Source organism: Dipteris shenzhenensis, chromosome 3, assembly GCF_047967505.1.
Source record: "Dipteris shenzhenensis isolate YYH24624 ecotype China chromosome 3, Dip_SZ_1.0, whole genome shotgun sequence".
Classification (NCBI taxonomy): Eukaryota; Viridiplantae; Streptophyta; class Polypodiopsida; order Gleicheniales; family Dipteridaceae; genus Dipteris; species Dipteris shenzhenensis.
Window position 1 is genome coordinate 56,779,879 of NC_141598.1, and position 22,513 is coordinate 56,802,391.

Genomic DNA, 22,513 nt, shown 5'->3' on the forward strand with positions numbered 1-22,513 from the left:
ACGAACAGCAAGGCCCTCTAATCCTCCAATAATCCCAGTCCAAGTCCCAAAACAAAGAAATTATGGCTCTATGTTTAGCCACATAACACAAACACAAACACATACATGAATCAAGGAACATGCGCAAACTCATCCTCTTGAAGTATATCTGTAATGAGGCACATGTAGTGTATAGCGCCGTTTCTTGCAAATTTGCTTGAAACTACAGAAGGAAATTCTTATGTTTCGTTCTCTTTGTAATAGGGATGACGGCCCACTGCCTGCGTAAAGAAGACTCAACGAAGGCAGGAAACTAAAGAAAGTCTAGTCTTCAATAGAGGTAGTTCCGACCCTGCATAGAACTTGCCAACAGAAGAGGCCACTGCAAAGTCAGTAGACACCTAACTGATTTCATGTTGTAGTTTAAAGTCAACCCCAAATAGGAATTTTAAAAACCTGATACAGAGAATTCCATATAGACCATGACCTACAGAGATTATGTCCAGCAGTTTGTGCAGTAGTTCAGACAAGAAGCAGCAACAAGGCTGATAAGCGCATACGCAGAGCCACAGCAACAGCACGCTTTGCATCTTTTTGCCCAACGATGTAACGATCCAGCATCTCCACAACTTTCGCAGGTGTTAAGCTTGAGTAATCTGTACATGTTCATCCAAATACAGAAAACCGGTTTAACCTTTTGGCCTATCACAAGCACAAGGAAGCCCCACCTACTAGATCAGTCCCACAACTGCAGAGATGCACCTGGCAGTGCGGCAGGAGATTTGGCCTCTGAAATGTCCATGTTATCAGTTGCCCCATTTGGCTGCACAGATCTGCATATTCCACAAAACAATAGCTTAAAAGTTGATGATCTGGACCTATTTGAATTAACAAAAAGAATATAACAAGCTCCAAAACTGGCCTTTCTTAGAACAGCCATTTCTAACTGAGAAATAAGCCTCATGCTCATTAGCCTTGAAGCCCCAAACACTTCGACATGAGACATGAAGACCAGAAGTCCCTCAAATTCTGCTATATAAATCTTGGCAGTCTCAACCCACTGGTGCTTCACCCTCATCGGATGGCACTCAACTGATTGATGGGACAAATTTGAGCTTGAACTTTATTCATCTGTGTCTTCCAAAACAGCATGCTGATAAAATAGAAGTCTACGTTGAGTCTATCTGTGAGCTTCCTCGTCCTCGCCTGTCTCTAGAAAAAGCCTTCTGGGTTGGGACACAGCAGGTGCTTTGAAGCCCTCCTTGCACAAACCTACAGTGCTACTGAAGTTCATGACTATTTTCATCTCTGTTCATTCACAACAAAGACTTTTGATGTGCTTCAACCTCTTAGCTACTGCTATGACATCTTTCAAACAGGAGGCGCTTCTTGCCTAAATGTAGATTCATTAATTCAGTAAAACAGTCAACACAAGAATACAAAGAGAATCCTGAAAGACACTACAATTGCTGAAGAACATTCCAGTCGTAAATACACCTTCAATCTCCTCCTTGGTCTCCTTCACATTTTGTAGCAAGCTTCTTTTATTTTTGTTGAGAATCATTTTCAACAGAAAATGCAACATTTTCTATGCTGGTGTGCCATCTGGTCCTGAAAAAGGGCATGGCCATGAATGATTGAGCCGTTAGGGACTGGACATGAGCGAGACTTGCGGTATGAGGTGGCAATGTGCAAAAATCAGCTCGACCTTCTCAAGGAGGAAGGGGAGATCATAAAGGCCATGCCCACGAAGGTAAAGTATGAAATCAAAGAGCTGCAACCACACATGGGCAGCGAAGGTCCCAAGAGAAGAAAGAATCTGCAGAATATGCCCCACTAGAGAGGTAGAAAATGAACAGCATGTACTTGTAAGATGCCAAGCCTATGCACACATCAGAGAAAATGGACGGAAGAAGCAGAAGCAACTTAAAAAAATCTGTTGGAGCAGCCAGCCAAAAAGCTAGGAAGCTACTTAAAAGAAATCTCGGCACACCGCACAACACTTGGGCTGGCACACAAGCTAGCTCAACAAGCACTCATTACATACCAAGCTTGTGACATTTTATTTCACTAGATTGCAAAAGGTCACTATTTGTTAATAGTAACCTTTTATTTCACTAGATTGCAAAAGGTCACTATTTGTTAATAGTGACCACCGATCCCATAGATCCTGCAGGGTCTCACACGGACTTTCATACAATCTTCTCTCTCTCTCTCTCTCTCTCTCTCTCTCGGGCAGCAGAAAAACGAGCAGCATGTACTCCTAAGATGTCGGGCTTATGCACACATCAAAGAAAGATATGATGACAGCAAAGGCAACTTGAAAAATCTATTAGAGCAGCCAGCTAAAAGCTCGGAAGTTATCTAAAAGAAGTTTTGGGACGCTGAAACAAGATCCTTGGGCTAGCACACAGACTACCTCAACAAGTACTAACTACAGAGCAAGTCTATAGTATTTTCTTTCACCAAATGTAAAAGATCAATATTTGTTGATAGTGGTCACCAGTCCCATAGATTCTGAAGGGTCTCAAGAGGACTTTAATACAACCACATCATATCATCTCTCTCCTCTCTCTCTCTCTCTCAAACGAGCTCCTTTTGTCTCTCGTCAGTCTTCCAGTCGTGTTGGTCCCATAGACAGCATACACAAGTTTTGCTTCCCCCATTGTGGGTTTCTCTCGCCGCAATAGCGCTATGTACTACTTTTATGCAGAATAGGTAGACAAGATCCCAAGTGACACAAGAACTTGTAAATTCTGCCCAACAGGGGGGCTAGAAAATGAAGAACACGTGCTCCTCCATTAAAGGCATACATACATATTAGGGGAAAATATAGCAACAATGAGGCCAGTCTCAAAACCCTGATGGAACAGCCAGCTAAGAAACTGGGAGCCTAGGCACCTACAGGAAGAATTAGGGCATTGCAGCAAAGTCCTTGACCTAGCACAGAAATAGGCTGGGCACTATTGTATGAATTTCTTTTTCCACAAAATCTTGATGTAAGAGCCACTATCTATTTAATAGTGGTGTCTAATCCCATAGATCTTGAAGGGTCTCAAGCGGGCTTTAATACAATCATATCATATCATATCTCTCTCTCTCAACAGCCTGTCAACCTTCGGATCAATCATAGCTCAAGAAGTGGGATTCCCCTAGAAAAGGACAAAAACTTTCAGGGTTGCCGTACGAGACCCAAAGAGGATCAACGAAAACTGTGGCTTTGATATTGATCTTTTGGACCTACAAAACAACAAGGCACCTTCTCGCTTCAATATATATTTTGCACATTAAAGGTGGGTTGCAAGGATGACAAGAAGCACAAAAGGGGGAATAAGACTAAGGAGGTGCATGACTTAGCTCAAGCTGAAAGAATGCCTGGTAGCACACATACAAAGAATGGACACCCAAGAGGATACAAGGGATGCCATGAGAAGGAAAAGGAGAGCCTATAAAAAATGGTCGAGGACCAAGCTCCAGCTATGATATCCCTTCAGCTCGAGATGCAAGACCTGAAGAAATGCAACCCACAGGTGCTAGAAGCCAAGACACTATAAATATTGAATAGGAAGGATGAGACAGGGGAGAAGCCCTTGATTGTCAGGTTCAAGGATGCATCTGACTTCACACACATGCAAATAGCATCAGGCATCGAAAAAGTGATGCAAGTAGAAAGGGTAAATGGGCTATCTACAGGGATGGGAAAGTCATTATCCAAGATGAGCCCCCCCCGCCCCCCTCCTCCAGCTTCAGGGACCACCAATGCTTGTCACTTTCCCTTTAAAATGGGAACTGGATTTTGTGGTCTTCGCCAAGCAACTAGGACACACCAGAGCCCAGACAGAGGATACACAGGACCTGCAACAGCAATTTATTGGATTGGTGAAACTAACTATTTGAGTTAACGCCTCTGTTTTTCATATAATTATACCGAAAACCCCGGATCTCAAAGAAATAAGCAATTAACTTTTGGTCTACCATAATGTCGAAAGCTCCTATTGACTAGCCCTAAAACCAGGGATGTTACAAGTGCCCTACCTTGTCAGAAGAAATAACCAGGAACAGCAGCTGATTGGTGAAATCCACTGTCAAAGCTCCTTACCGCTTCATCTTTGAAGTTTCTAGACTAAAGACTAATACTAACGTTTACCTCAATAGTTTCCAGATAACCAGTGTCTGGGGACATAAAACATGGGAGTAGGGAATAGCTGCCCTTAGCTTTAGAATTCCCTTCGTGATATGAGCCAACCCGGCTTTCATGTCTGATAAGAAGCAATTTAGAATATCCCACAAAACTTCAATTTAGTCCATTTCTACCAAGATTTAATGGAAGCAATAAGGAGTTAAAAAAAGCACTGGGAAGTAAATCCTGAAGTTGATGCTTAATATGGATATGAAGATGAATGCGACTATCTGTTGGTACGGTGTGGTGACAAATATTCTCTAATAGCTTTAAATCAATGGACAATTTTGGGGCGAAGAAATTCATGCGCTACATCTCTAACGTGCTTATGGATCCTGAAGATCCACACTCTCATTCTGCCTATATAATTATATAATTTGGGCACAAACTCACGTTGATATATGCGCTGAAGCCATGGGCCAAAAGTAGGACCATGGTTGCGAGGTAGGCCGCCTCAAGTATTGCTTTGCGCGAATGACGCCTAGAGTCTGAAAACGCTGCAGCATTGTACAATGAAATGGCTTGTCTTTCTTCCAAAACCGTCGCTTCTGATTGTGAGCTAAAATGGAGCCCAATTCTATACGTGCGGACACAAACCCATGTCCTTCATGATCCAAATAAAATCCTTTCTCGCATTTGCGTCGAACTGATTTCTTGCTCTCCTGTGCAAATGACCCAAAAAATACCTGAAACCTCTTCAATTTAAAGAAGAAGAGTCTCGAATTATATGGGACACGGTCATAGATGTGATGATGCAAGGGCTGATGTGAAAAGCCTCAATTCTGCCCTTCTATTTTTATAAGAAATCCTTGCTATGTTTAGGACCCATCTGCATTTTTCTCTTTTCCGGTCAACAACAAAAAATTTATTGAGAAAAAGAATTTCATTCATTTGGCCTGCCCGAGATGGTGCACGAAAAAGAGGGAGAATTGCAACGGGAGAGAGAGAGAGAGAGAAGAAGAAGAAGAAGAAGAAGAGAGAGTAAAGGGCGAAAAAAAGGTGAATTACATTTAAGAGGCCTGCCCTTAAGGGGTGGGTTTGTTGTTGCTTTTGTACTCAAGCATTTTGTGTGATGATGTTGTACACGAGGGAGTGGTCGGACCAGTAGATGTAATTGCAGCTGTGCGCAGCATTGACCAGTTTTCTACTCACCCAAATGTGGTCCAAGGTGGAACCATACATTGTTGTTGGTTGTGTGATTAGTTGTTCCAAGTCCTTGGTTGCCATGAATGGCTTTAGAGTTCGGAGTACGGGGCTTGCTTGTGCGAAGCAAATGTTGAAGTCACCTGCTTTGTATGTGTTAGTGTTTGGCCGAGTATGCTCGAGCAGGTATTTTAGGGTGTCAACGAGATTGGTTGCACCCGCACTGGGGTGACTTGTACACATTGATGACCGCGATGGTATTAGAAGTTGCGATCTTGAATGTGGTCAGTAAACATTCGACCCCTTCCTTTGCTGAAGGTAATTTTTTCCAGTAGCGTGCAACTGTCCTTGAAGAAAGTAGCAATGCCAAGAATTCCTTCGCCATGTACGTGGTTGAAGCTCTTGATCGTGGCTTTGTTCCCTAGTTTTTCATAAAGTTCTTGCAAGCACAAGATCGATGCAGCCATGATGCTAGGCGCTGACAAAATGTCGTGACTGTGCTGCAAATGACCTTGTGTTTAGCGATTGCAGGGTGTGTTTTGCGCTTTCATCGCAACTGAATGTCTTTGGGGTGCCTTCGCAAGAACAATGTTGGCTGTGCGATACTTGTACGCAAGGTGAGGATGTAATCTTCTTCTGATAATGTCAGTGCTTTGCAGGAAACTGTCAAAGTCAAGTTCTTGGATTGTTCCTTCGTTGAGCAGCTTGTTGATTGTTTGGGAGTTCATTTTGTGTTTGCTGGTTCGTCCAAGGCATGCAACACCCTTGTTGATCGCATGGGAGGCGTCACGAAATTAAAACGACAAGACTGTCCTCTTTTCTAGCATGTTTTTCTATGCTTATGCCTTTCAATGTCTTTGTTCTCGAGTGCTAGCAATGAGATATCAGTGCATATGTACTTGTAAATGAAAGCCTCAATTTCAGAGTCAAGGGTGGCCCCAAAAACCGTTGCATCCTTGATCCATAGAAGGCCGTAATCGTGTTGGCTCCCTCTGTTTTGGAACTCGATAACAAAGAAAAAGTCAAGCACTTTGCCCAAGATTGCTGCATCCTGTTTAAGCAAGTCTTTCATTGCTTGGAACTTGTGGACATAGTACCTTGCAGTTGTCACAGGGTCATCACGTATTAGTGTATGCAAATCGACAGTGGGGGCCTTTGTGTTCTGACTGGCAGGAGTTTGTCTGACCTTGTCCAAGCATGAGACCAAAGGCTTCTAGTTCTTCTTTGCGGCCGAGAAAGTCAAGGCGAATGTCGGGGAGCCTAGTTGCCTAACCATGGCAAAGAGATTCTTCTTCAACTTGTGCTTATTGTTAGAGGAAGTGCGCAGGCATGCGAAGTCACGGAAACCAATGTGCGAGCACTAGAGATGTTCGATGTTTGTGTCCTACGCTACATCCTTTGCTTGTATTCTTTGGCCTTGCAATTGGCCTTTTCGCATCTGGACCCAAGATGAGGACAACACTTGGGCAATGAGAACTTTCATTGTCTTAAAGAATAGGTTTGCTATGGATAGTACAAAGCGTATGTCCTTGTTTGTTAGCTCGCAGTGGGCAATGTCTTGGTAAGACTTTTCTTTTGGCAACTTATACTATCGTGGTTGTTCGTAGAAAATTGTGGGGAAGGTGTTAACATGCACATAGTATAAGCACCGAATCCAGGGTAATCAGTGATTAGGGGTGATTAGGATGCATGATCTACTTCAACGAACAAGCTCAAGGAGTTTGACCCCCAAATACCCAAAGTCCAAGGATTCTAGGCACGGGTTGTATGTTCCAGCTAACACCCCACCCAAGACCATAGATTGCAGGCAACGTGCACATTTTAGGTCTACGTCCACGGAAATAGCCACGCCAATGAAAAATAGCCATGAAAGGAGTACAGCTCAAACTCAAGGAGTTTGATCCCCAAATATCCCGAGGCAAAAGCGTCCAAGAAACGTGCAAGGTTGCCGTTGAGTGTCTCGCAGAAGCTAAGCCTCGCCACTTCAGGTTTTGAGCCGTGTTCATAGGGTTTGAGCCCCAAATGGCTTAAGGTGTGAGGGCGCTCAGGGGGTTCGAGCCCCAAATGGCTTAAAGCGTGAGGGCACTTACAGAGTTTGAGCCCCAAAGCATCTAAGCCTAGGAGGCATGAGGGCGCTTGCGGAGTTTGAGCCCCAAATCACCTAACACGAGTGCTATTTGGGACCCAGTTAAGAATACCTCCTAATGCCATGCTTGTCCCAAGCGCTTCAATATGGTTAACAAAAATGCTAGTTTCGCTAGTAGGGAGAGATGGAAAGAATAGCAATATGGCTTGGCACCCTATGGGCCCAAGAGCCTTTGGTTGTTAAAAAGAAGGAGAGTGCTAAAAGAAAAAGGGTTGGCCCTCCCTTCAAAGGGTGACTTGTATAAAAGGTCAAAGTGTTGACTTTGGTCTTCATTGTTGTTTGCACAAGTTTGAATACAAGCTCCCTCTTCTCTTCCAAGAGAGTGTTTTTGGGTGTTCTCTTGTTTCCATCATAGTGTCCTTGTGGTTGCCATACCATCCCCCTTCGCTCTCCTCTTCCCTTCTCCTTTATCTTCTCCTTCTCCCCTCCCTTCTCCCCTCTCTTCTTCCCTTTTCCCCTTCCCTCTTTCTCGCGTGGAACCACATTGCAACAATCCGAAGGCCGCTCGAGTGACACGTGTGGACGACTTGTGCCTTGCATTGCTCTCACAAGGAGTAGCTCGGAGTGGAGGCTCCATTGGCATATCTTCAACATCCCCACAACACGTGAGCCATGGTCGAGACCCACCACATTTTTTGTGCTGCTGTTGGGGAATGAAGGTATGCTTTTGCATTGCACTTATCTTCCTTCGTTATGTACCCATTGCACAAGGCTTCAAGCTTAAGTTGGAGCTTTGTTAGTGGAGTTGTAGGAGAAGAGAGAAGGAGGAAGTGAGAGTGAGGACGAAAAAATACAAAAACTATTTCTTCTTGTTGGAAAGTCATTTGGGAGCATTCGAAGCTTGTTTTTTATGCTTTTTAGTGTTTTGAGTTGATAGGAAATTAGTGTGTGTTATTTCTAAGGAGTCTGTGAGGTCCAAACCCATCAAAAAACAACAAAAATGTTGATTATTGCCAAATTTGAAGTTGTTTTGTGTTCTAGAACTCACCCCTCGTGAAATTTTATATTTTTGTGTTTTTTCTTCACTGTGTACGTGAACTAGGTAGTGTAGCACCCCCCTAGCATAACAAATCCATGACAGAAACTCAAAACCTTCAAAAAATCCACAAAAATCAATCGATGACACTATGTTTCACTATCCCACTGGCCAAATATCCCATCGACTGGTGCATTAGCCGTATCCTGTTGGTCAAACCCCATTGACCTGGTGCCATAGAGCTACCTTGTCGACCTGACTTTTGACCACGGCCTAACCTGTCGCCCTGATTAAATGCATGTTCGAGTTACTATCCTGTTGAACCGATGGTTTTAGAGATATCCCGCCAACCGTTGCTATCCTGCCACTCTGCCACCGGCGTGGTGTACCCACCCCCATGCATGCCCGTGGTCATATCCATATCCCTTTGATCATTGTGTTACGTCTAATACACTACCTACTGTCATTCTTATTCTGCCACCTATCGCTATACGCTTACTCTGCCAATCATCGGTTCACTCCTATCACGGTGCCCGTTGCGATTGTCAATCCCCATGCCCGTCGGTGATAACTATTTAAATGAATCCTCAACACCTTCTCTCAAGCTCAACATCATGAAGTAGGCCTTCCTTCAAGATGATGATTATTCCAAATTGTCTTGTACCTTCAATGTACCTGGGCTGCATTGCAGTGAGACCGTTTTGTATTTGCCATAAACTATGCAACGGAGCTAACTAAATAACAAATATCTGGTCATGTGCTAGTTAGATATATAATTTATTTGATGAGAATCTGATAGTACTTATCATTGGATGTAGGCTTTTTTGGATGCTTAGCATCGAATAAGGCCATGTGGCCACAGTGCAACCACAAGTCATTACAAGGATGTAGGCCAAGGCACTAGGCAAGGCCATGAGGAAGCTCACAAAGAAGGGTAAGGTATCCCGGTTGCCTAGTCCTGAGATCCCTCTACAACTTCTAACTCGTTCCAAGAAGGCCATCTAAGTAGGTGATGGTTCTAACTAGGTGCTCATCCAAGACGGGTCCGATGAGGAGACGGCTACCCTTGCCACCTCCTCTACTTCCAAATAGTCTTCCACCCAGGGTGACCCTGAAGTACGCCTGATTCTAGAAGTGAACAAACTAGTGCAGGATCAGGGCCTGGCACCTGCACCCACCTATAAAGAGACCTACCTTGACCTGGTAGCAATACATAAGGGATGCCCAGAACTTGGTGCAAGATTGCCAAGATAAGTTCAAGCATCGACTAAAGGCCAGTAGGGGGTTGGCTACCTAGTCAATGGCCCACTTCTTGAGAGTGCTCTCAACGGAAGCAAGAACGGAAGAGGGAGAGAGAGCGAGAGAGAGTGACAGAGAGCCACACAAGTTTTGGTGGGTGCAGAACCACCCTAATCTTCTTTTTCATTCATTTATATATGTGTTTGAGTATTGTACATAACTGGGGTTAAGGCACAGTGACCTTTAACCCCACAACCTCCCACTTAAAGGACAATGTGCCTTTAAGGGAGAACAACTAGTGAGCATACTATCCAATGCCCATCAATACACGACAATACTCAAACCGCTGACTAGGTAGACTCTTCGTCAGCATATCTGCAGGGTTATCATCTGTATGAACCTTGACAAGCTCTATGCGCTTGTCCTCAAGTACCTCCCTGATGAAATGATACCTGACCTCAATGTGTTTGGTCTTTGCATGAAAGACCGTATTCCGTGCTAGCTGAATAGCACTCATGGAATCACTATGCAATGTCGGTACACCTGTATGAATCCCCAAATCTCCCACTAGCCGATCAAGCCATATAGCCTCCTTGCAACCCTCTGTGGCTGCAACATACTCAGCCTCTGTGGTAGACAAAGCAACACACTTCTGTGCACGAGACATCCACGACACTGCACCACCTGCAAAGGTGAACACATAACCAGAAGTGGATCTCCTACTATCCACATGCCCTGCATAGTCTGAATCTGTGTACCCAAGTACACGCATGTCTCCTTTACCAAAGTAGATGCACATCTCCTTGGTACCCTTCATGTACTTCATGATGCACTTAACTGCCTCCCAATGCCTCTTTCCTGGATTAGCCATATACCGGCTAACAACTCCCACTGCAAATGCAATGTCTGGTCTAGTAGCTATCATAGCATACATAAGACTCCCAACTGCTGATGCATAAGGAACCTTAGCCATCATGGCCCTTTCCTCATCTGATTTGGGACTATCTGTATGACTCAGTTTCACATATGGAGGCAATGGAGTACTCACTGCCTTCCCCCCCTCCATATTGAAACGCTGCAATACTTTTGTAACATACTCTTTTTGTGAAAGCCAAAGGAGTTTCCTACTCCGATCACGCGTGATGCGCATACCAAGAATATGACCTGCAAATCCCAAATCCTTCATATCAAAGGCCTCATGCAACTTGGCCTTTAATGCATCTAGCTCATAAGTATTCTTGCTAGCCAATAGCATATCATCCACATATAGTGCCAGGATTATCAGGCTACTATCCTTAGCCCTTTTAGTGTAGAGGCAGTGATCAATTTCACTCCTTCTAAAACCCTGGGACCGAATGAAAGCATCAAACTTCTGATACCATTCTCTAGGTGCTTGCTTAAGACCATAGAGACTCTTTTTCAGCTTGCAAACTAAATGCTCTTTGCCCTTTTCTTCAAAGCCTTCCGGCTGCACGATGTAGATGTCCTCATGCAAATCCCCATGCAAGAAAGCTGTCTTGACATCCATTTGCATAAGCTCCATATCCTCTACTGCCACTAGTCCAAGCATGCATCTAAGTGTGGTCATCTTCACAACCGGAGAGAATATCTCATCAAAGTCCACACCCTTCTCTTGCTTGAACCCTTTAGCAACCAAACGAGCCTTGTATCTAGGCACATCATCACCTGTGACCTTCATTTTGTAGACCCATTTACATGGCAATGCTTTCTTTCCATGTGGCAAAGAAACCAAGTCCCAAGTCTTATTCTTCATAAGTGAACTCATCTCTGATTGCATAGCATACTCCCACTTGCGTTGATCCTCACGCATCATAGCCTCTTTGTAGCAAGAAGGCTCCCCGCAATCAGTAAGCATCACATAGTCTACCCTTGGAACAAACCTATCAGGTGGTCTAGACACTCTAGATGATCTTCTCAATGGCATTTCAGCTTGCTGTCCCACTTGCATATCAGCCACATTTGGCTCATCATTTCCACCAATAGATGATCCATCATCTACCCTTGATTGTATACCTGTGGGAGTACTTGGTTGTACCATTTCTTGCACATTTGGTGCATGGACAGCTTACTGTCTATCAACATATGCAGGTGGATTCACATCCTGGAAAGTGATTCTCCTCATTTCCACATCCCTCATGGGTGCCTTATGCATCTTCTTCTCATTGAAGACCACACCATGGCTGCGTATGATCTTCTTTGCTTCTGGATCCCAGAGACGATAGCCCATCTCTCCACTTTCACCATAACCTAGAAAGATGCATTTCCTAGACTTAGGATCTAGCTTCTTTCGAAGCTCTTTTGGCACATGTGCATATGCCTCACACCCAAATATACGCAAATGAGAGTAAGAGGGCTTCTTGCCACTCCATGCCTCTTCAGGAATACCACCATCCAAACTCTTACTAGGTGATCTATTGATCACATGCACTGCAGTCTTCATTGCCTCAGCCCAAAAACCACCAGAAAGACTTGCATTGGAAAGCATGCATTGCAACCTTTCTTGAATGGTACGATTCATCTTTTCTGCAACTGGATTTTGCTCTGGAGTACGAGGGGATGTGAGCTCCCTCTTAATCCCACGTGTATCACAGAAATGCTGAAAGTCATGAGAGAGATACTCTCCACCATTGTCAGTCCGTAGGCATTTAAGCGTTCTCGCTGACTGATTCTCAACCAAGGCCAGCCATTTCTGAAATACCTGGAATACATCACTCTTCCGAGCTATAGCATAAGCCCACACTTTCCTAGTTGCATCATCAATGATTGTCACATAGTATTCGGCCCCGCCTAATGACCGTGTAGCCATGGGACCACATACATCTGAATGCACCAAATCAAGCATTTCAAACTCTTTCTTTCCTTTTCTTTTATGGGCTGATTTAGTCTGCTTCCCATAGAGACAGTGCTCACAAAATTCAAAATCAGAGAAACTCAAATGCGGTACATAACCCAAACGGCATAAGAGTTTCATTCCATTCTGGCTCATGTGCCCCAACCTGCAATGCCACAAAGAAGTGCTTGGCTGCTCGGTTATTGCAACAACATGATCAAATACCCTTGATACATGTAAAGGATACAAAGTCCCACACTTGGCACCCCTGGTCAAAAGCATAGAGCCCTTCTGAATTTTCCAACTCTGAAAGCCAAAAGTGGTGTGAAAACCAGCATCATCTAGCTGACCCACTGAAATAAGACTCTTGGTCAACTTAGGCACATGTCTCACATGTTTCAAAACAAATGCAGACCCATTTGCAAAACAAAACTTTATGTCACCTGCTCCCACTATGTCACATGCATAGTCATTTCCAAGATGCACACAACCTGTCTTTCCACTATCATAAGTGGAGAACCATTCCCTATGGGGAGTAACATGGAATGAAGCACCAGAATCCAAAATCCAATCCTGGGAATATGCATCATCTGAAGTGGTAAGCAACTCTGCAGATAAACTAGACATGAAGAGAACATCATTGTCACTATCATGTGTGACTACATTGATCTCCTCGATCTTCACTTTTCCTTTGTCCTCCCTTGGACTCTCTTCCTTTTGATTTGCACCCCAATTTGCATTCTTTTTCTTATCCTTTTGCTCTCTTTTCAGCTTGTAGCAATCCTTTTTCATATGGCCCTTCTTGCCACAATGGTAACACTCAATGTTCCGTGCCCTGGATTTGCTACGAGACTTCCCTCTTTCTTGGGACTTCCCCCTGAACTGTGATCTGCCCCTTTGCACATTTAAGGCTGCATCCTGCTTGTTGCCATCCATAGACTTCCGTCTAATCTCCTCGGCCAACAAGCTACCCACAACATCATCAAATTTCAGTACTCCACCAGGTGCAGAGTTACTGACAGCTGTACGGAAGGTATCCCATGAGGATGGCAATGAACATAAGAGAAATATTGCCTTAGTCTCCGCATCAAAATTCATTTTCTGAGCCTGAAGCTGGCTGAAAATAATATTGAATTCATTCAAGTGAGAAGCAATGGAGACCCCTTCCTTCATTTGCAGCTCAAACAACCTCTTCATGAGGTAAACTTTATTAGAGGCAGTTTCCTTCTCATAAGTGGCACACAGTTTCTTCCACAAATCTTCCGTAGTCTGCTCATTTACTACTGTGAAATAAACTGACTCTGCAAGATGAAGTCTAATAGTAGACTTTGCTAATGCATCCAACTCATTCCAATCATCCTCAGACATATTTGCAGGCTTAGCTTCAATCCCTGCCAAGGGTTTAATCTGCTTCTTTTGAATAAGCACATCCCTTATCTTTTCTTTCCACAAAGAAAAGTTTGTCCCATCAAACTTTTTAATGCTGAAAAACTCCCTTTCAGGCATGGAAGAGGATGCCATGATGCAAATAAAGCAAAATCCCAAATGCTAGTACCTGCAAGAGAGAATCACACCAAATACCAGGTGCACCCAAATGTGTATGCCACAATAGAGTGAAATATCACCAAAATTCAAAGCTCAAAGCATCAAAAGATGCATCTGACTCATGTGCATATACTATGCATCCATATGAGCAAATTTGGCCCAAAAGAAAATGCCAATAAGTGCCAAATGACTCAAGCATAAACACTGTCCATTGGCATATGCATCAATAATGTCTCATCCAAGAGAGCATAGCACTATCAGTGCATCACCTGCAATGTTTCAAAGCTGTCCCTCAGCATAAAATAGCATCCATGTGCAAAGCGTCCATAAAAAATAGCATCCCACAAGGCAATTTGGGCCTATCAGCGCATCCAACAAGGACCGCAATGCATCCAAATGGCCTATAAATCATCCACTACAACCCAATGCATACCACGAATGAGCGCACACTACTCAAACTGAAACCAGAGTGATCTGCATAAGGTATGCTCAAGAAATCATAGTCCCACGATAATGAGCGCTACTGAAAATAGAACCTGAGATGCCTCAAAACATGGGCGCCATTGCATAATCGGACTCAACAAGAAAATCTGCAAATATCTCTCTTCTGCCAGAACTCCAAAATCCCAACCGATGAGTGAGAAATGGGAGTCAACACTTATCCACTGCCATGTGGCATAAATCTAAGGTTTCAAAACCTTAGTATGAAAAAATGCATAACAGAGAGACGAAATCGAATACACAGAGATTTATAACTCTGAAATTCCTCCACCGAATCACGCAAGAACTGATGGGTAGGGGTTTTTGGGCGTCCGGAACGCAATGGGACAGACGGTTTTGGAAACCGTGGTCTCAATCACTGGGTCCAACACACGGACTGAAAAACGTTTTTGGAAACAGAGCTATCTGTAAACTCCACCGGAGTGCGAATGATGAGCAACATAGAAGTTTTAGGACCTCCTGAGTCCACCGGAACTGATAGATCTGCAAATGGTTGCTCCAAACTTGAGTTCCAACACCCGGGCAAAAAACGTAGGAACTGACACAGTGACTCAGAAATCCAATGAAATGATCCCAGATTCAGGAATGAAGGTGTTTCCAGGCTCCTGAAGTAATGTGGACACCAAAAGCAAGCAATAGTTGCCTCTACAAGTCAATATGGAGTCTCTGTCAAACGGAACAGGGAAAAGCTCAAAAAACGACTTTTTCTTTGAAAACTCTTAACAGGCTCTCAAAACCACTTCGCAAAGCCAAAGTGACTTTTCCAAATGTTCCTCCAAGGTCTCTGCATACTCGGATGCAAGTAAAGTCACCCACAAAGCTTCCCACAGAGCTTCTCCTTCCTCCCACAGAGCTGCTGAGCTTCAAGCATTCACGCACGCTCAGCTAGATCACCCGGGCTCTGATACCAGTTGAGAGTGCTCTCAACGGGAGCAAGAACGGAAGAGGGAGAGAGAGCGAGAGAGAGTGACAGAGAGCCACACAAGTTTTGGTGGGTGCAGAACCACCCTAATCTTCTTTTTCATTCATTTATATATGTGTTTGAGTATTGTACATAACTGGGGTTAAGGCACAGTGACCTTTAACCCCACACTTCTTGGTTGGCAATAGGGCTACGTCTATGGGATGATGATAGGGACAAGTGGGCCTAGGATTAAGCTCAAGTCATTGTTTATAATAGAAGAGGAAGTTGAGCTAAGCAGAGAGGCTTAGAACAAGTAATGAGGATTAGGTGAACAAATGTTTAGAGAGGAGTTCCTTCAACTTGAGGCTGACTTTGATCTCATAAAGTTCACACACTTCAAATTTAAGGACCTATAGTTCATAGCCTCATACATGGCTCCTACCACCTTGTGTGGATTTTTCATAAATGGATTGGTAAAAGAACACAAACTCCATGTGAAGAACAACCAAAGTAAGAACCTCTGGGATGCAGTTAGATACACCAAGATCTATGATGATACTATGGCAAAGGGGACCTCTTCACTGAAACCACATGCTACAACATATTCTGAGCCAAAGACTTTTAGGAGGAAGGGAATTTCAACCCCCAAGGGCTACACAGACTTGAGCCATGAATCCTTCGCAGACTCCGACTGAAGCAGCTGCAAAGCGAGTGAAGAAGGCCGAACAAACCATTCACTAGCTGACTAGGGTGCTCCCCTCCTATAAATAAGGTGCACTTCTGTCCTCATTGTATCTTCCAGAAGTGGTCTCTCAAAAGCAAAGCACCATTTTCCCAGCATATCTCTTACATTCATTTGCAGTCTATTGCGGAATACTCTCTCTGTGTGTGTGTGTGTGTGTGTGTGTGTGTGTGTGTGCATATTTCCACTCTTGCATCCCTGAATGGTATCAAAGCACAAGGAAGCTTGAATCTATGGACACAAGGGAGTGCATAAGACAGTCAGTGTTTGCTGTTGATCGTAGAAGGCGTGGATGATGCGGGACAAAGAGAAGAAGCGAGAAGGAGGCGCCTCTGAAAGACAGGCACCCAAAGAGCCTGCAGCCTCTTCTTTTGTTTCTTTCCCACCCACCATCCCTTCACAAGAGCAAGATCAACCTCTCAAGATGGTAGATTTGGTTGAGATGGGTGAGACCCTCAGTTGGACGGAAACAACTACAATATTTCAAAGGTTATGATTGACTCAGTATTGCAGTCCTATGACTTGGCTGATTTCATTTTGGTTGGATCAGACCTGTAACCACTGTGGTCAGAAGGTCACCAATGGAGGAAGTGCCCTCAGCAAAGCCATGAGAAGGGTATCGATTCCTCAGTTGCAACCACGACGACTCCAGATTTAGTGCACATGGAGATCATGGACACCGGAGCTCCACTATTAGTGATTTTCCAGAATGGATTATGGATAGCGGTGTTTCCAAACACATGACTCCTTTCCACGAGATGTTGCTATTGGTGGCACACTTACTGTAGGTACTTCCATCTGCCACACTTGTTGCAGGTACTACTATTGGCACACTAAGCCACATCAGCTTGTCGATGGTGGCTAGCAATCCACTCCTCCCAAAAACAAAGCCATCCACGTTATTAATGCCACATCAGGTTATCAAATGCATGCCATGTTAGGTTTTCGATCATGCATGGATGGTAAGTTTATTAGGATGGGTATGTTGTAATTGTATTGTGTGTATAGAGGGAGTGGAGTGGAAGATATTTCAATTTAGAAGCACAATTCATTGTTATTTTAAGTTGCACACAATATTGAGATTGAGCAAGGGATTCATCCAATGCAAGTTTCCCCCCTGTGGTGCCATCTCAATATGTATTATGTTACTACCCTCCTCCAAAATCCGAGGTATGGGGGGACAAGGTCCATATAGAATATGCATGGATTTCCTACAAATTTCTAAAATATACAAGGGAAAATATGAAAATCTCAGGTCCGCCCTCCTACAAAATAGAAGGTATATACCTTGAAAAATATGCGAAATTTCAAGATTTGTACATAATTTGGGAGTTTTAAAAAAAAAAAACTAAAATACAAAAATCCACCTCCTTTGAAAATCATGTAAAATTTTCATGTGTTACCCAAAATTCAAGGTGTAAAGACTTATTTGAAGCTCTTTTGTTGAACAAAACCATGCTAATTTGACTAAATTTTACTCATTGTAAATTGGTAAATTCATCTCATAGTCAAGGTTCTAATAGGTATTCTTACCAAAGGGATTCGGCTCCCCAAGGTGTTACAATGATGTTTTTAATCATGCATGGAAGGTAACTTACCTAGGATGAGCATGTTGTGATTGTATCATGCGTGTAGAGGGAGAAGAATGGAACACATTTCAATTCAAAAGCATTGCACATTGTTATTTTGAGTTGTATGCAAATTGTGAGGATGGGTGAGGGGTTTTTTGAAGACAAGTGTCCCATTTGCATGGGCAACAAAGATGTCTCCGATCATGCATGGAAGATAAGTTTCTTGAGATGGGTATGTTGTGATTACGTTAAGCACAATGCATTGTTATTTTGAGTTGCATGTAGTAGTGAAATCGGTCATGGAAGAGATTTCAATTCAAAAGCACCCCACATTGCTATTTTGAGTTTCATGCAATTGTGAGGATGGGTGAGGCGTTTGTCCAATGCAACTATCGCCTTTGCAAGGGTGACAATGATTGTTTATAGATGGCAAGTTACCAAGGATGGATTTGTTGTGGTTGTATCATGCCTTCGAGGGAGTGGATGAAAGATACTTTGATACCAAAGCACTTGCTTTGTTATTTTGAGTTGCGTACGATAGTGACATTAGGCAAGGTGTTTGTTGAATGCAAGTGTACCCTTTGTAGGCATTACAATGATGTTTGATAAGTTACCTTGGGAGGACATGTTATGGTTGTATTGTGCATATTGTTAAAGGTAGTGTAAATTGCACAATATCCACATAGGGCATAGGGGAAAACCCTAACCCTAACCCTAAGGGGTTCACGTATATCTTCATGTTCATTGTCAACACACTTAGTGTACATGTAGCTATATTGTGTGCACTCCTCTCTCTCTCTCCATCTCTCACTTCCACTATCATGGTATCAGAGCACCACGTGCTCCCACTCCCTTCATGTGTGTCAAGCCCTCCTTTTGCGAGGCATCTTCCATTAAGAGAGATTTCCATCAGAGCGAGTGAAAGCCCTAGCTTCATCAAGGCATAATCCCTTTCTCTATCAAGGCATAAGCCCTCTCCATGAGGCACCTTCATTGTCTCTTCAACTCTTCTTGTTGAGCTCATCTCCCTCTCCATATCGGATGAAAAAGTTCTCGATTGTGCTTCATGGAGCTTCAATTATGCTCTTTTTTGTATGAGGGAGAGATCTCATGTCTCTTTATTTGAGAGAGAGTGTAAAGAATAAGGGAGAGAGATAGGAGACTCAAGTTCAGCTTTCTTGACAACACACAAAAGAGAGAGGACACAAGGTTGGAGGGTGAAGCCTTTCTTCACTTTTGCACACAACAACAATACAATAGAAGAGGGAAATACCCTATATGTCAAAACCTAGAATACGTGGTTCATATGTGAACCCAAACCAAAAACATACATGGTAGTCTAACTACACCACGAGTACAACTAACATAGGCGGTGACATAAATGATAGTCATCCAGGAGATATGTCGGGGATAGAGCTTGATATCTCAACACTCCCCCTCAAGCTCAAATCCATCTCACGTACACCAAGCAAGCTCCTAAATCTGCGAAGCTTCTCGGTACCCAATGCCTTCGTAAAGATATCAGCCACCTGCTCCTCAGTGCTGACATAGACAAGATCAATCTCACCAGCTAGAACCTTCTCTCTCACAAAGTGATAATGCACCTCAATGTGCTTCGTTCTAGCATGATAAACTGGGTTATTAGCAAGCATGATGCTGCTAATGTTGTCACAATGAATGACAACTGCTGCATGAAATGACTGTCCCATATCTGCAAGTAGCTTTCGTAACCAAGCTACCTCACATGCAGCCATTGCTGCACCCCTGTACTCAGCCTCTGTGCTCGACAAGGCAACTGTTGGCTGCTTCTTGCTGCTCCAACTGATGGCACCACTCCCAAGGGAAAACATAAAACCACTAGTAGATCTCCTGTCTGAGACACTACCAGCCCAGTCAGCATCTGTGTATCCATGTACCTGTAATGCACACCCAGCTTCATAAAACAGTCCATAATGCAATGTGGACTTCACATACCGCAGTATGCGCCTAGCCGCATCCAAATGTGGCTTCCTCGGTGCCTGCATAAACTGACTCACCAGCCCCACAGCATAGCTCAAATCTGGTCGGGTTATAGTCATGTAAATCAAGCTACCTACTATGCGCCTGTACATAGTAATATCTTCAAGAAGCTCACCTGACTCTGCATTGAGCTTCACATTCTGCTCCAATGGAATAGAGATAGGCTTACAGCCTGTCATCCCATATTTGGACAGCATGTCCAAACCGTATTGCCTTTGCAACAGCCATATCCCACTCGGGGATCTAATAACCTCAATGCCCAAGAAGTAACGCAGCTCTCCCAAATCCTTCATCTCAAATTTCTGCTTCAACAGCAACTTCACTTCATTAATGTCTGCATCACTATCACCTGTAATAATCAAGTCATCAATATAGATGACTATAAGCACAATCCCTCTGTTTGTCCTTTTCACATAAAGTGAAAAATCTGAATTGGAAATCTGAAATCCAATAGTGACAAGATATTGCCCTATCTTGTCCGACCATGCCCTCGGCGCCTGTTTTAAGCCATACAAGGCTTTGCGCAACCTGCATACAAAATCGGGGTGTGCTTTATCCTCATAACCTTCTGGCTGCATCATATAAACCTCTTCCTGCAAGTCACCATGCAAGAAGGCATTTTTCACATCCATCTGATGCAAAGACCATCCCTTTGCAGCAGCCATAGCAATTACTGCTCTCACGGTTGCCATCCTTGCAACTGGGCTGAAAGTTTCCTCATAGTCAATTCCATATGTCTGTGCAAAACCTTTGGCAACCAATCTTGCCTTGTACCTGCTAACAGACCCATCAGCATTGTGCTTTACTTTGTAAACCCACTTGCAGCCAATAGCCTTCTTATCATGAGGCAAAGGCATCAAATCCCAAGTGTGGTTTGCATCCAAGGCAGCCATCTCTTCATCCATAGCTGCTTCCCAATTTTTATGCCCTGCTGCATCCTCAAAACATGTGGGCTCTGGCTCCTCTAGAACCTTGACCATATAAGCATAGTGATGTGCTGTATACCCATCATATCTCAGCCTGTCAACTGGATACTTAATACGAGTGGACCTCCGTACAACTGGATCAGTTGCAGGAGTCTTTAAATCATGCCTGCTTTTCCTTGCACCAGGTGTAACAACAGAAGGAATCCCAAGTTCCTCATCAAGGCTCATTTCAGAGCCACTTGACTCTCCATCAACATGAGAGCTACCAGCAGACACATCAAACACTGGAGCATGGTCCACTTTTTCTTTTCCCTTATGTGATACCTGCACAACACTATCAGGACTGCCATGTGACGATTCACTAGATCTCAATCTCCCTGTCCATGCATTAGATCCACTAGTAGAGGACTCTCTGGGTCCACTCAAGGCTTGAGATTGCTGCTCTGCATTTATTGCAGCATTCCCATTTCCTGCATCTGCATCTCCTACCATAACAGTTGGTGCATACCAGCTGCTCATTTCATCAAAAACAACATCTCTGCTCACTTGCATTTTGCGGGTGGAAGGGTTATAACAGCGATACCCTTTCTGGTGCTGAGCATATCCAATAAAGATGCATTTTTCTGCCTTTGGATCCAGCTTTGTTCTCTTCTCATCAGGAACATGAACATAAGCTATGCAACCAAATACCTTCAAGTGAGAAATATCTGGTTTTTGGCCTGTATACATTTCTTCAGGCGTCATGCCATGGACAGCTGCAGTGGGGGTTCTGTTCATAATATAAACAGCAGTTGCTACTGCTTCAGCCCAAAAATAATCAGGCATGTTTTTCTCATTTAGGATCGCCCGTCCTACTTCTGCAATATGCCTGTTCTTCCTTTCTGCAACCCCATTCTGCTGAGGGGTAGACCTGCATGAGTACTTCCTTTGAATTCCCTGTTCTTTCAGATATTCACAAAATTCTTCTGAAAAGTACTCTCCCCCTCCATCAGATCTTAGCACTTTAATATGCACACCTTTCTCTTTTTCAACCATGGCCTTAAAAGCCTTGAAATGGCTGAACACTTCACTTTTGTGCTTCATAAAATAAATCCACACCTTCCTAGTGTAGTCATCAATAAACGTCACATAATAATGGCATCCACCAATAGAAGCAGCTTTGGTTGTCCAAACATCTGAATGGATCACTTCCAAAGGTCTTCTGCTCACCTTAGCATTTTTTGGAAATGCATGTCTGGCCTGCTTACCCATTTGGCATGCTTCACATACCTTTTGCATTCCCTCAACTCTGAATTTAGGCAAACCCGCAACAATGTTTTTCGTTTGCATAGATTTCAGCCTTTGTATATTCACGTGCCCAATGCGCTTGTGCCATATCTCAATATCTGCAATGACACCTCTCCCATGCGCAAACATAGCAGCTTTCACCTCAGGCATATCAACATCCAAGGTGAACATTCTTCCATTTTTGTTGCCTTTCGCAACCAAGCGGCATTTATTTTTCAAGTCCTCAACAAAGCATCCATCAGGATTAAATCTAACCTGCAGACCTTGCTCAACCATCTGGCCAACTGAAACCAGGTTCTTAGTGATTTTTGGAACATGAAGTACATCTGCCAAGTACTTTGTTTTGCCATCCTGCATAGCCAATGGCACTCTACCAACCTGCGTAATTGGGTGCGCAGTATCATCACCTGTTTCAACATAACCTGGCTTATCCAAATTTCTGACATCATGAAACCACTCACCATGACTGGTCATGTGGTTAGAGGCACCTGAATCAACATACCA

The 22,513-nt window shown here is 43.6% G+C and overlaps 1 protein-coding gene across 3 annotated transcripts in view; it reads right to left on the reverse strand.

Annotated features, from left to right (window-relative positions):
* Positions 1-4,937, reverse strand: part of LOC147904044 (uncharacterized) — a 65,110-nt gene extending 60,173 nt beyond the window's left edge. The window contains exons 1-3 of one of the 3 annotated variants that reach the window (XM_087370209.1): positions 4,553-4,937; positions 742-812; positions 471-635 (exon numbers count right to left, since the gene is read on the reverse strand). In XM_087370209.1, the coding sequence (XP_087226335.1) occupies positions 471-569 (99 nt within the window). In that variant the 5' untranslated portion in view covers positions 570-635; positions 742-812; positions 4,553-4,937. Of the gene's footprint in view, positions 1-466; positions 636-741; positions 813-4,552 lie in introns of all 3 variants that reach the window. The other 2 variants (XM_087370203.1, XM_087370215.1) reach the window with 2 other exon arrangements.
* Between the last annotated feature and the right edge of the window lie 17,576 nt (positions 4,938-22,513).